The 13,472-nt window shown below is 43.9% G+C and overlaps 1 protein-coding gene across 1 annotated transcript in view; it reads left to right on the forward strand.

Annotated features, from left to right (window-relative positions):
* The window catches only part of Adamts16 (ADAM metallopeptidase with thrombospondin type 1 motif 16), a 125,353-nt gene that overhangs the window by 93,375 nt on the left and 18,506 nt on the right, over positions 1–13,472 (forward strand). Inside the window, exon 18 of the mRNA XM_052159967.1 lies at positions 694–820. Within this exon, the coding sequence (XP_052015927.1) occupies positions 694–820 (127 nt within the window). The remainder of the gene's footprint in view (positions 1–693; positions 821–13,472) is intronic.

A 13,472-nucleotide genomic window follows, 5' to 3' on the forward strand; every position in this document is an offset into this window, starting at 1 on the left:
TTTTGTGATAAGGAATATAAGCAACTCATACAAGCATGTGATGGCCAATTAAATGTTCACTGTGGCAAAATACAACAAACCATCTCCCTCTCCCTCTTTCAAGGGCTCTTGCTCAGACTCCCACTGTTGAAGTCCAACAATAGTAACATAACTGAATATGCATACTGTTTCAGACACTTTGGGGTGGGCCTCATATATCCAGGGAACACAAGGCTCACTCAGACTAAAGGGCTCAGACTAAGGAATTAAGAGAAGGTATGTCCTGGTTTGATTTGGAGGAGTGGGACGCAATCTACCAGGTAAAGCAATCAGCCAGGTAAGGCCAGAGGTGGGGCAATGGAGAACAGATAAGAGCATATCAGGGGGACAGCTGGAGCAGGTCAAGAGGACATCACAGATCAGCAGCACAGTACCACTCAGCTGTAGGGAGTCCATTATGGAAAGGAAATTTACAATTTAATTGTAGAATAATGATAGTCACCAATGCCCAACATAGCCAAGTAAGGACACAAGCTGGTTAGGCTGTGACCATGACCATTTCAGATATATTGCTTTCAGTATGCATCATGTGACATGACAGCACAACCCTTTCACTCATAGCACATTCACTTAAAGTGGAGTTTCCTTCCACTGTGCTTGCTTCAGGCTTTTTAAAAGAATTATAAGTCTTCAACACACCTTCTCTTTCCACAGGCAAGATGAACTCAAAGGCAGGATGCTACAGAGACCTTAAAATCCCAGTGAATGCATCCTTCTGCAACCCCAAGACTCGACCTGTTACAGGGCTGGTGCCATGCAAGGTGTCAGCTTGTCCTCCCAGGTAAGAAGTCTCAGGGACCATAGACCCTTGGGTCTGGAGAATGAGGGTTGATCATTGCCAGCCCCTGGTTCACTGTAGCAAAGAGACAAATGGAGCCAGAACAGCCTGAATGAAAGACCAGACCAGGACAAACATCTTTAGGGTGAGAAATAGCCTGAAAATTCTTTCACCTGTAAAAGGGAGGTCTTTCTATAATATCCTGTTTTTTGTTTGTTTGTTTGTTTGTTTGTTTGTTTTTAATGAGTATGTGCTATGGTGCCAGTGGTGGATTCTCTCTCCCAAAGCCTTTGGTGGCAGTCACTACTGCTTACTTTTTATCTTAGTGAATGGCAGATACTGGAAGTGCCATACCCAAGGCCTGCCTAACTTGTAAGCTATTTGGAACACAGTTGGACTCATGTGCACGGGTGAGGCAAGCTGTCTGTCATCTCCTTTCTGCCCTCAAGACTCCCACTCATCTGTTCTCTGAGATATAGGGTTGGGTAATTTCCTGAGAGACAGGAGCTACTGGCCATCTAAGACCTCATCCTGGGGCTTCACTGTCTTTGTGTTTATGGGGGATATGTCACAACGGAAAGTGAGTCTCTTCAAATGATGAAATTCTATCTTCAATGAGTCAAGGGAACACAATCCAAAACTACCCTATGTAAAGATCCCAAAGAATATGACAAGTAGATCCCCAATTTGGAGAAACAATTTGCTAAAGCACGTGACTATGTCTCCAAGTCAACTGAGTACAGGAAGGTGAGGGTCTGGCTCCCCCTCCACTGTCTTTAGAGCTCCAATTGAACCTGACATCTCTCTCTCAACATAGCAATGGAGACATACACAACACTTAAGAAGCTTAGAGTTGCCTCCAGCAAGATCAGGGCCTTCTCCAGGAAATGATATCCTCTCAACAGTGATGTCCCTAGAGCCCTACCACCTTTCTCGACCAGCAGCCCCACATTAGCCATGTTTCCTTGATATCAGAGCTCACAGCTGCTGAGCCATATGCTGGTTAGAAATTATACAGGGTTTGATAAACCTTTGGACATCAAGGTCAGTTGGATGCCTCCTAGTATTTGTACTACAATGAAAAGGTGGTGCTGGAGTCCATGGAATCTGGGGACAATACTTTTTAATAGCATGGCCTTGCAGTGAAGCCCAGAAGGCTGGTAAAAGACAGCTACTGGCCACCTGTAATCTAAGTGTCTCATGGGCTAAGCTGAGCCAGACAGAAAGAACACATCATGCCACAGACTCGTGGGCTGCCCTGATCTTCAAGTGCAGTCATGTCAAGCCCAGGATGTTTTAAAGAAGTTAACCTGACAGTCAACTGAGACATAGAAACAGGCCACTGCTAACCACGGAAGGAAAGAAGGCTGCCACGGGAGGGAAAGAGAACTAAGAGGTACAACAGGCAACCAAGGACACTAAATGAAGCCAGGACAGGTAGCTAATGCAGGAAGGAGTCCAGCATGAGCCAAGCTCAGCTGCCACCTGGCTAGAGCGGGCAGGTGTATGGGAGAGAGTGGAGGACAGTGGAGCAAGTGTATAGGAAATCACTCAGTGTGAGACACTGCTAGAACCTCCTGAATTCCACCTGTGCCTACTGATTGTTCTCACGTTTACCAGGCTCTTTGTTTCCCGAAGAGGGTGGAGATCTATCCTCTGGGAAGAAGAGGGTTGGAGACCTGCCTCTGGCAGCCTTGTTTCGCACAGACAGATGTGTCAGTGGAACTGGTATCACCAAGTATCATGTCCTTGAACTGGAGTTAAGGCTTGTCAGAAAAGGGTTCAGAGCAGTCTGGCTAGAGTTCTGAAAGGACAAAAGCCTTATCCTGTACTATGCCAAGGTGACCCTTTCCCTGTGGACAGCTGCCTATGCTCCTGTGTTCCCTCAGGACAGCTGCTTCTGTACCTGTGTGCCCTGGGGACAGCTGCCTCTGCACCTGTGTGCTCTGAGGACAGCTGCCTCTGCACCTGTGTGCTCTGGGGACAGTTGCCTCTGTACCTGTGTGCTCTGGGGACAGTTGCCTCTGCACCTGTGTGCTCTGGGGACAGTTGCCTCTGCACCTGTGTGCTCTGGGGACAGTTGTCTCTGCACCTGTGTGCTCTGGGGACAGTTGCCTCTGCACCTGTGTAACCTGGGGACAGCTGCCTCTGCACCTGTGTGCCCTGTAGACAGCTGCCTCTGCACCTGTATTCCCCGGGGACAGCTTCCTCTGCACTTGTTTTCCCTGGGGACAGCTGCCTCTGCACCTGTATTCCCCGGGGACAGCAGCCTCTGAACCTGTGTGCCCTGGGAACAACTGCTTCTGTATCTGTGTGCCTTAGGGACAGCTGCCTCTGTACCTGTGTTCTAGTTGACACCACTAGCTGACAGGAAGGTCTTAGTTCTGGTAATTATATGGGACCACTGGTGTGTATTAGTGCCTTGCTGCTAACTCATAACTGGCTGATCACAGAGAATAGTGTCGTTTCTCTGCACCGTGTCTCTGTTGTCTCTGTTCTGCTGATAGGGAGGGATCCACAGTCAAAGAAACCTCTTCATTTCCTGTGTCCAGTATAATGTATGTCACTCACTCTGATACTTCTTAGTTAAGAAAGGTCCATCAAGGGCCAGTGTCTAATGAACAAAAAGTCATCATTTACTGACCAAAGTATCAATCTAGGGCTGGGGTTGGGGTGGTCTGTTGTATTCAACAGCACATGGGAGACACTTAATTGTGTGGGTCCCCCAATTTCCTGATGATTCCTTCTTATCTACCTCCTTGATACAACTTGGATTTTAGAATGTTTGAATTATTTCCTGTGAGAGAAAGTATTCTAAGACAATACAAAATTCTTACTGTTGACTTCAAACCATGCATTTCTGGGTAGGCAGTTCTTGAGAAGGAAGCAGCTCCTGATATGTTTCTGAGTCTGTTCTTCACCTCTATCAGGCTATGGGAGGCCTGGCAACAAGTGCAATCCATAGGTCTCTAGTTAGCTGAGAAACAAGATCCTTGCTACAGGGAGCTCCTACAGGGAGGGACTATGGCTCCTGAGCTGTCGCTGGGCTGCAGAAGTACCAGCAACAGGTGGCACAACACACTGGGCAAAGGTGCAGCTGGGAGCAAGATCTGCTCCACCTGCCATCTCCTGATTGGATATCACCCAGATCAAAATGGAGCCACCCTGACAGGATCGGGTGGGGCTTGAGACAATCCAAGTTAAACCTAAATGGGACACTTACCAACCCTTGGCTTTTGGTGATTTATCTGTAGATGGAGAAACCTTCTCATCAATTATTTATTGGTTACATAACAAGAATTATCAAGGACAAAGCAGAAAACCGAGGTTGTACCACACACTAATCCCTACAATCTGTTTGTGTAATCACTGCACATCTGCAACTGAGTTGCAGAGAATAGATTTTCCTTAAGACATTAATTTGTTTTTTTCTACGAATTGTAAAAGTGATATATTCCTCTTGTCCAGGTATGTTGGGTCTGAATGTGAAATGTCCCTCATAGAGTCATGAACTTGAAAGCTTGGCTAACTATTGGTAATTTTTTTGGGAAGAAGGTTCTGAAACCTTTAAGAGGTACAACTTATTTGAAGGATAAATGTCACTATGGGTCATTTTGAGGGCTTATGACCTCATCCCACTTCCTATTGTCTGTCTGCGTCCTGTGTGAGGGTAAAGATGAGGTCTACCAGCTAGCTTCCTGTTCCTGTTGCCACTCCATGCTTCCTACAGTGAGTTCTCTCTTTGAAACCATGTGCTAATGTGAAGCCTTGCTCCCTTAAGTTACTTTCAGACATGAGGTTTTATCACATCAACAGAAAAGTCACTGGTACACCAGGATAGTGGTGAGTTTTTATTCTTGTCTATTATACAGTGAGACTGTGAATACCTTCCTGGCAGTTCAAGGTGTACTTGTGACCTCTTTACCTCCCTGTGTGCTGTTCTGACACTCTCCCTATCCTTTCTGTTCACTGGCTTTGTTCTGAGGCCACAAAACCATCCATAGTTTCTGTTGATGACTCTCAATGCAGAGTATAAGATCTGAAGCCTCACGCTCACCTTACAGGAGGCTCCTTAAGCACATAGAATGGGATTTCAAAAGTACCTTAAATCACTTAATCTGTAACTTAGGTGATAAACAAGGCAGATTCTAGTGCTAAGAGCCTGGGCCTCTGGGTGAGAGCAGGCAGCATTGAGACCCTCCTGTGAAGGACCTGGGCTCCTGCTGAATTCACTCAGATGGGATTCCCCCAGAGTTATCGGTCTCTGCCAAGAGCAGAGAGTAAGATTCCCAAATGGGACAGAGTGGGAGTCTCTCTAGATATACGTGTACAGACTCCCTCCCGCCAGCTTAAGGACCGTGGCTTAGGTGAAAGATATCCGCTAAGCTCCGTGGCCTGCAATGGGGCGGCTGACACTGCTCTGGGCTCTTCCTGTGCATTGTTTCTGCTCTTGGTCTAGTCAGGCAGCCCAGATCCCTGACTCACATCCCCTACTCATGCCTCATCTTAATGTAAGTCAGGCGCTGTGCCCCTTGCTTCCAAACAGTGACTATAAATCATGTGATGAATTTCCTTCTTGTTCACCAGCATATCTAAACAGAGAAGCTCAGGTGTTATTTATCTGAACTGTAGTTTTCTCAGCACAAGTACAAGTAGCATACCTTCCCAGTGGATGAACTGAAGATGGGTGAAAATAGCTTTCAGGTGGCGGTGAACTTCCTCAGAGTTTTACAAGTACAGAATTTACATTCTGATAAATATTAAAATAGACATACTTTAAGTCTTTCATGGGGATCTACAAATGAGGTCACATTTAAGGTACTTGATATTCAATTGATTTCATTATCTGTGCTGCACCCATTTGACCTCTTACAAAATCTATAGCAGAATTTCTCTTTTTGCAACCAAGATGCATAGGTCTGATGAGTGTGCTTGAGTGCACACACACAGCATAAACAAAACACAAGAATGAGCAGGCTAGTTATATTAGTGAACTTCTTGATGGAGCAAGAGAGGATGTAATTTATTTCTTTTCTATGTCTTATCTCTCATATTCGTGAGTCTTACAAAGACTAGCCACCCAGTAGTATGTTGTTACCAAGGCAAGGCAGAGAGACAGAAAGACAGTTTAGCTCATGTGACGCCATCCAGCTAATCAGGTCATCTAATTTTCCAAGCACCTTACCTCTCACTTAAGCAGGCATTTCTTCCTAAGGCTGAGGCACACAGCACAGCCTGTCTGTGTCATTGCCAATATGAAGTGAGTGACTTCTAACAGGAAGTGCACACTGTTTTACTAGGCTCTAGTTCCCATGAATGACATGACATAGCTGGTCCTGCTCAGCATCGCACAGTTCTTTCAGCATTGACTTCAGGAACACTTAGGGATAGTATTAGAATGTCTCCTTGTTTTTCTTTGGTTTAGCTTTTCCTCTCTGGTGCTCTTGAGTCCAGAAGCTGTTCCTTCAGGTGTCAGGTTAAAGGTTTCTTTTGTGATACCACACTGGCAAACCTGGATAAGGGAGGATTTTTGGCTACAGCTCTATTGAAAAGCTTTCTTTTCTCTTGTGAGAAGTAAGTATGCCCACGTATGGTGTGCTGGACTTTAGATATGTCAGAGTACAGTATGGTGGCCTTTGGATATTGTGATGGACTGGAAGGAGGCCTTCCATAGAGACATAGATACTACACTGTCCTGCTTGGACAGAGGTCCTCGGGCAACACAAGGCTACTTGAGTAGCCTCCATCCTGGTGTGGAACCACACTAAAAGTGATTCTTTCTCCATCACTGGCTCATGAGGAAAGCATCTAACACATCTTTGTTTAGTCAGAGAAATTCAATGCCCACACTTCTCTGCAGTCACTAGTGTTCATCTAGCTGGGCAGCTAGCTGGTTCAGATAACGGCACTCCTGCATAAATAGACAAGAGTATAGACACCACGACAAGAAGGACAGTGCCTTCCTACCCCAACCCCAGTAGCAGCACAGAACACCTAATGGTACTGAGACGCAGAGAAGCAGGTTTGGATGTCACTGAAGAGAGGCAGACTGCAAACATGGCTCAGCAGAGTTAATTAGAGCCAGGCAGATTTGACTTATGTGCTAAATCACTAGAGCACTGACAGAGACCACATCGGGGCAGAAAGGGTGGAGAACTTTGGGGATGTGGATGTAACATTGCACACCAAGAAATCTGCCTTCAGGGGGGTTCCTCCCTATTGATGCTGTGAGGTTTTAGTTTTTCTTTTTTATTTCCTTTACTATGTTATCTATGTAATCTTCTTTATTCGTTTATTTAATGGAATTTTCTGGCAGTTTTAGACTCATATAAAAGTTGAAAAGAGACATAGATTCACTACATACATACTACCTATCAACAATATCCTATGACCCTATTAACATTGCCAGGATATGACACGAGATATATAAATGTTTGTGTTTGTGTGTGTGAGTGTGTGTGTGAGTGTGTGTGTGTGTGTGTGTGTGTGTGTGTGTGAACAAAAGCTGAACAATGTCTTGGAGTCTTAAAAATATTTCTGCTTTTCAGAAACTTAAGAAATTCCTTAGGTTAACCCATGTATAAATGTTTCATCATATTTTTATTATTCTGGTTTCTAGGTCTCAGTGTGACTGACTCCAAAATTTCCATACTCAATGTCACTGTCGCCTGTTAATCCAACCTATGACATATATTTTAAATATTTTATAAGAATATTAAAACTGATAGATGTGAATAAATAGATTAGAATGACTTGCATATAAATGTTCAATAAATTTTTAGACATACAGATAAACAATTGATGAAAGATGTGATGTAGATCTTAGACACAGACTTTTAGATAACAACCAACTCATAGAGAATGTATTTATAGATATACAGACAGATATAAGTAGATACCTAATAGTAAAGGAAAGGTATGAAGGTAGAGAATAGACACCTACATACAATATAGATACATGACACCCAGAGAGGCAACTGTACCACGCACCTGTGTCTGTTTTTATGTGATACTTGCATGTGACATTAGCTAGAAGTTATAATCAGAATCAGGACTTTGAGGAGGAGCATATTAAATACTGTAGGATGTCAGGCACAGTTGGTGCCCTTACTTTATTCTCTAAGCCTGAAATTGTTTAAAGCTGTCTCTGCACTCCAAAGTAAAGTAAATGGATGTTTCCAGATGAAGATTTTCTCTTTCAAGCATTCTTAGGATACAATCAGAAAAATAGTTAAAGTCTTATCGCTGGAGGACTTGGGGATCCTTGGTAGCTGGGAAATGGAAGTTCTTAGTCCCTGTGCTGTGTTCTGCAGAAAAGCTGTTTACTTGACCACTGGATGGAGCTTCTCGGGTATTTATTTAAATCCTTTATGCCCTCATTTCAGTCTGCCCTGTGTACCAAAGTATCACACTAGGACTAGCCACTTCTCAATACTTCCTCATAAATGTACTTCAAAATGACTTTACAATTGTCCCATGTTGGTAGGGTTATAGTTTTACTCTGACGTGTCCTGTCAGTAAACAGGGACCACCCTTGGTTCTAAGACCACCTTCTGTCTGGCAATCTGTTTACATGGGATGAATACTATGGAGTCAGCACCACATCTTCTGTCTTTGTTCAGGCTTCTGCATCCCAGTCCTCTTTATTTTTAAATAGTGGTGCACACTCCTTTGGTGAATTTGGATTTGATCAAGTGAAAGATATCTTTATATATATAAATTTAATCTGCTCCTGTGACCTGTGGCTACTAGTAAAGTCCCTTTGTGTCTGTCTCTCTGTTTACTGTGTCTTCCATTCTCTGAGTTGATTTTTGATTTGTTTTTTGATTTCTTTTGGTTTGGTTTGGTACCTCACCTTTCCTGCCACTTCTTAAAACCAATCTCATATTCAGAATATTTTCTTTTTACTTTTTACGAACCTATTTTTGAGAATTTCATACATATAAATAATGAAATACAATTATATCCACCCCGGTTTCACCCTTCCAACTCCCCCTATATTCTCCATGATGATTTGTTTTATTGGTTTTATTAACATTTGTTAAGAATTTATGCTACATTTTGTTAATTTGTTAAAGCATTTAATAAGTGAACCACAGTGGTGAAACCCTGCTAATTAAGATGACAGTCTACTGTGACCAGATAGGTCATCCTCTTTACCCTTCTCCGCCCTTGTCTGGGAAGCCCAATCCCCACACTGTCTGCCTGGAATAGAACAAATAGTCTTCAGCTGCTCCCAGACTATGCCTGGCCCTGACTCTGTTTTCAGCACAGAACATGGGGCCTGCTCATTTGGGAGTACATTTGAGTCTCAGTTTCACTGCCTCTGAATTGGGCATAGTACTTTTACCTATCATGCACATTTATTGTTCAAAGTAGAATTCCTACAGATTATACACCTCATTAATCACTAGGTATCATTTCTATAATATTGAAAAGCAATAAACCAATAAAGACGATGAATTTTGACACTGGATTTATCAGTACAGATTATTTGCAGGTATCTGAGTGTGTGCACGCGCGCACACACACACACACACACACGCACACGCACACACGCACACGCACACGCACACGCACACACAGACATACATTACCCAGGCATTGTTTTTACATTCTTTATACAAGCCTTTGGAGTGAATGTTCGCAGACTGCGCCTCTGGCTGGCTGCTGTTAAAGTTGGCATTGTTTAGACCAGTTGAGCTAGAGATGAGATCCTCACAACTTGATAGAAGAATATCAGGCATGCAGAATAATTTCAGATGTCTGTATAAATAAAATTAGTATTGAGCGTCAGATTTTTTTCAATATTGGCTGGTGATCATACAAATTATAACACAAACGTATTAAGGAGCTACCCATATACTACAGCTTTCCTCATTCCCTAGAATTCTGCAGGAGTGCTTGAGGAGCGATGGATGACATTTGCAACATGAATCACTCACAGACTTGTAATGTCACTACTGAAGCATTTCATGATGGGGATGCTTCCGAAGAATGATACAGAAACTATAAACTTAGGTATTCAGTCAGTGTCTTAGTCACTGTTCTATTGCTATGAAGAGACACCATGACCACAGCAACTCTTACAAAAGAAGTCATTTACCTGGGGCTGGTTTACAGTCCATCATCATCATGGCAGGGAGCGTGGCAGCCTACAGGCAGACATGGTGCTGAAGACTGAACTGAGAATTCTACATCTGGATCGGGAGGTGCAGGAAGAGCCACTGGGCCTAGCTTGAGCTTTTGAAACCTCACAGCCTACCCCTGACCCCAGTGACACACTTCCTGCAACAAGGCCACACCTCCTTCTCAAACAGTGCTCAGATTATTTGAATGTTTAGTCCCTAATGACTTGGAATTTACTGCAAGGCTTGAAAGACATGCTGCATCATCACAAGAGCACAGCTAGAGATGGAAAGAACATCCCAGATTGAGAGAAAGGAAGCTGTTAAGGCCCTGAGGCAGGTATATACTTGGCATGTTGGTATATGGTGTCTTAGACTAGTCAAAGAACAGTTTATGTCTGTTGTTGTAATCAGACAGTTGAGACCACCAGGCTTGGCAGCAAGTGAATAAGGAGAGAGGGGGTGACACAGAGACATAGAAGCATTTTTAAGACATTCTTTCTATTGTGCTGGAGGATGAAAGTGGAGGCTAGACCACTTAGGAGGCAGATTTGGACTGGTGGTAAGATGTGGTCAGGTTCAGGTATTTCAGAGGTTGAGCTCAAGACTTGATGTGTTGAGAGGAGGTCTGTCCCTAATGACTGAGCATTCAAATCTAGGAGACTTTGAGGGCTATTCTTATTCAAACCTCCACAGTTAGCTAGGTGTAAGCAGAGAGCTGCTTGAGAGCTTTAAAGATAAGATAGACAGATCCTGAGAAATCATTAAACTCAGGTACCAGTACCATTGTCACTGTATGTAACAACTGTTGGGTCTGTTGTAGAAGAAGGGGAGGAGAAGGTAAAGGAAGAGGAGGAGGAGGGAGAAGAGAAAGAGGAGGATAAGGAGGAAAAGGAGGAGGAAGAGGAGAAGAAAGGGGAGGAGAAAGAGGAGGAGGAGGAAGAGGAGGAAAAGGAAGAGGAGGAGGAGGACGTCTGTCACTCCTCAATGCTCATCTCCACACTTACTGTCCAGCCCTGATTGACAGCTCTCAGGTTTTATATAAAACAAGGAACTGTAATACTCAGTTCTCTTTTTTCTTAGCAAGCAAACCTCCCTGAAGATACTATGGACTAATGCTGTGACTGGGATGCACTTGCCGGCCCTCTGAATCCTCTGATGCAGAGGACTGGGACTGAGACTTGGGCAGGGCATGGGCTGATTTCACACCGTGTGTCGGAGGCTGGGGGACTGAGTCTGAGAATAAGCATGTCTAATCGGCTTCTTCAGTACTCTCCGAAAACTCATCGCATTTAAGGCAATTTGTGGCTTCTCAGTCACCACAGCTCTAAAGTGGAACTTGAGAAGGAACCTAACTAGAGCCTGCTGGGCTAAGTCCTTGAAGTGTTCCCACTGGCCGTGTTCCCAAGCCTCAGGGACTGAGCAGCTGTGCTCTAGGCTCCCACAATCCAGACGCACTCAATACACAGTGCTTGAAATGTGCTCAAGACCCTGGAGAGGATCCCGTCTACATATTTACATTGGTATGAACATCCAAGAAACCACAAAGTAGTCTGTCAGAAAACCCTGCACCAGAGGGAGTGACACCATCATACCACCATGCTTACACATATGTGGTAAAGGAAGATGCTCAGGAGGAAAGCAACATGTCCTCAGATGGGCCCAGTGCAGCTGCCACCAAATCTGCAGATATATAGTTACATTTATGGCTATGAGGGATGTGGCAGGAAAGCCTCTGCTTCTCTAAAGAATCACCAGCCTAAGCCATTTATCATCAGACCCTGTGGTAGGACAATTGTCTCTCCCAGGCCAGGTGACTGCATCCCCTAGCAAGAGTGTCTTCACAGAAAGCGTTGTGCTGGAGTCACCTTTTATTGAAGACAAAAATGATTCTGTGTCACCCTGTTACCCATGGATGCCAGGAGACGCAGTTCAATCTCAGGGGCATCTTTTGGGGTGGTTTAGTTAATATGTTTATTAGCAGACTCATCTTCTGAACAATTTGGGTGACATGTGTCCCTTCTCAGCTGGAAACATGGACAGGAAATCTCTCCAGGGAACCAAGTGTCTTAGCTGTGAAGTTGTCCCACCCATGTGGGATGCAATTTTGTGTCTGTGTAGCTCACTTTTGTCTAAATATTGTAAGGCAGACATTGCCTGGCCAGTGAATAATAAGCTTATTGGGGGCCCATGGTCTAAAGGTGTGGCCGTGAACAGGAGGAAGAAAAACCTTGGCCTTTGGGGGGAACATCAAAAAGTGATGTCTAAACGCAACACAAAAGACCCAGTGTTCCCATTTCTCGACTCAGTGGACCTGAGTAGCTTCTCCTGGGAGCTGTACAAGTACTTGGTTACATTTTCTACAAGAAGCACAGGATTTGTAAGAGCTCCTCGCAGGCTGTATTTCCCTGTGCTGACTTACCTCGACGAGCCCCAGGGCATTCTTCCAGCGGAGATGCAGGACACTTATTTGTAAATCTTTCTAGTATTTCTTATCCAGTGAATTTATTTTTCCTCTTTAGAAATGCATTAATGCACCTGGTTTTCTGTAGCTTTTTTTCATTCATTCTCCCTCCCTTTCCTTTCATTTGTAGAATTTTAAAATTTACATCATTGATAGACTCAATATTCCTGCAGAATCTTGACATGAAGATCTCTTTACTACTTCATATTAGCATGTGACAGGAAATCAGTGAAATGTGGGACAATGTTTGTGTCTCTGTGGTTATTACTTTTATTTTTGCTTTAAAATAATTCACATTGATTGGCCATTCCTTTGATGCCCTTCTGAAGGTTTTCTAAAAACGTATATCTGAGTAATGCAGTAGGAAACACACCTTTCTCTCCTCGCTTGTGTGTTACATTGATAATGCACTGGGTTTACTGAGTCCTGTGCACCACATGGGGTATACTCACTGCTGGAGTGAGGGCTAAGGAGTGGAGGTCCAGGTGGGGTGAAATGGAGGATGATATCTCTTTGAGAAGAGCAGTTTGTGGTTCAGCAGTTCCTGCTGTACACACCAGCTCCTGTTTCTCTAAACAGCACATAGAGGGAGTGTTAGGATGACCTCTAGTCTACAGATGATATAGACATGGACAGTCATGATTTTCCAAAGGTCTTTGTGGTGGTTTGAATACGCTTGGCCCAGGCACTATTAGGAGGTGTGATCTTGTTGGAGTAGGTATATCACTGTGGATGAGAGAGCTTCACCCTAGCTGCCTGGAAGCCAGTCTTCTAGAGGCCTTCAGATGAAGATGTAGAACTCTCAGCCCCTCCTGCACCATGCCTCCCTGGACACTGCCATGCTCCTGCAGTGATGATAATGGACTGAACCTGTGAACCTGTAAGCCAGCCCCAACTAAATGTTGTCCTTATAAGAATTGCCTTAGTCATGGTGTCTGTTCACTGCAGTAAAATTCTAACTAAGACAGCCTTCCAAAAAAGAGGAGCAAATATTTGAATTCAGACAACCTGACCCAGGGGTCACTTTTCTTTTTTTTGTAATATTTTTATTTTCTATATTCTT

The sequence above is a fragment of the Apodemus sylvaticus genome, chromosome 16, assembly GCF_947179515.1.
Source record: "Apodemus sylvaticus chromosome 16, mApoSyl1.1, whole genome shotgun sequence".
NCBI lineage: Eukaryota > Metazoa > Chordata > Mammalia > Rodentia > Muridae > Apodemus > Apodemus sylvaticus.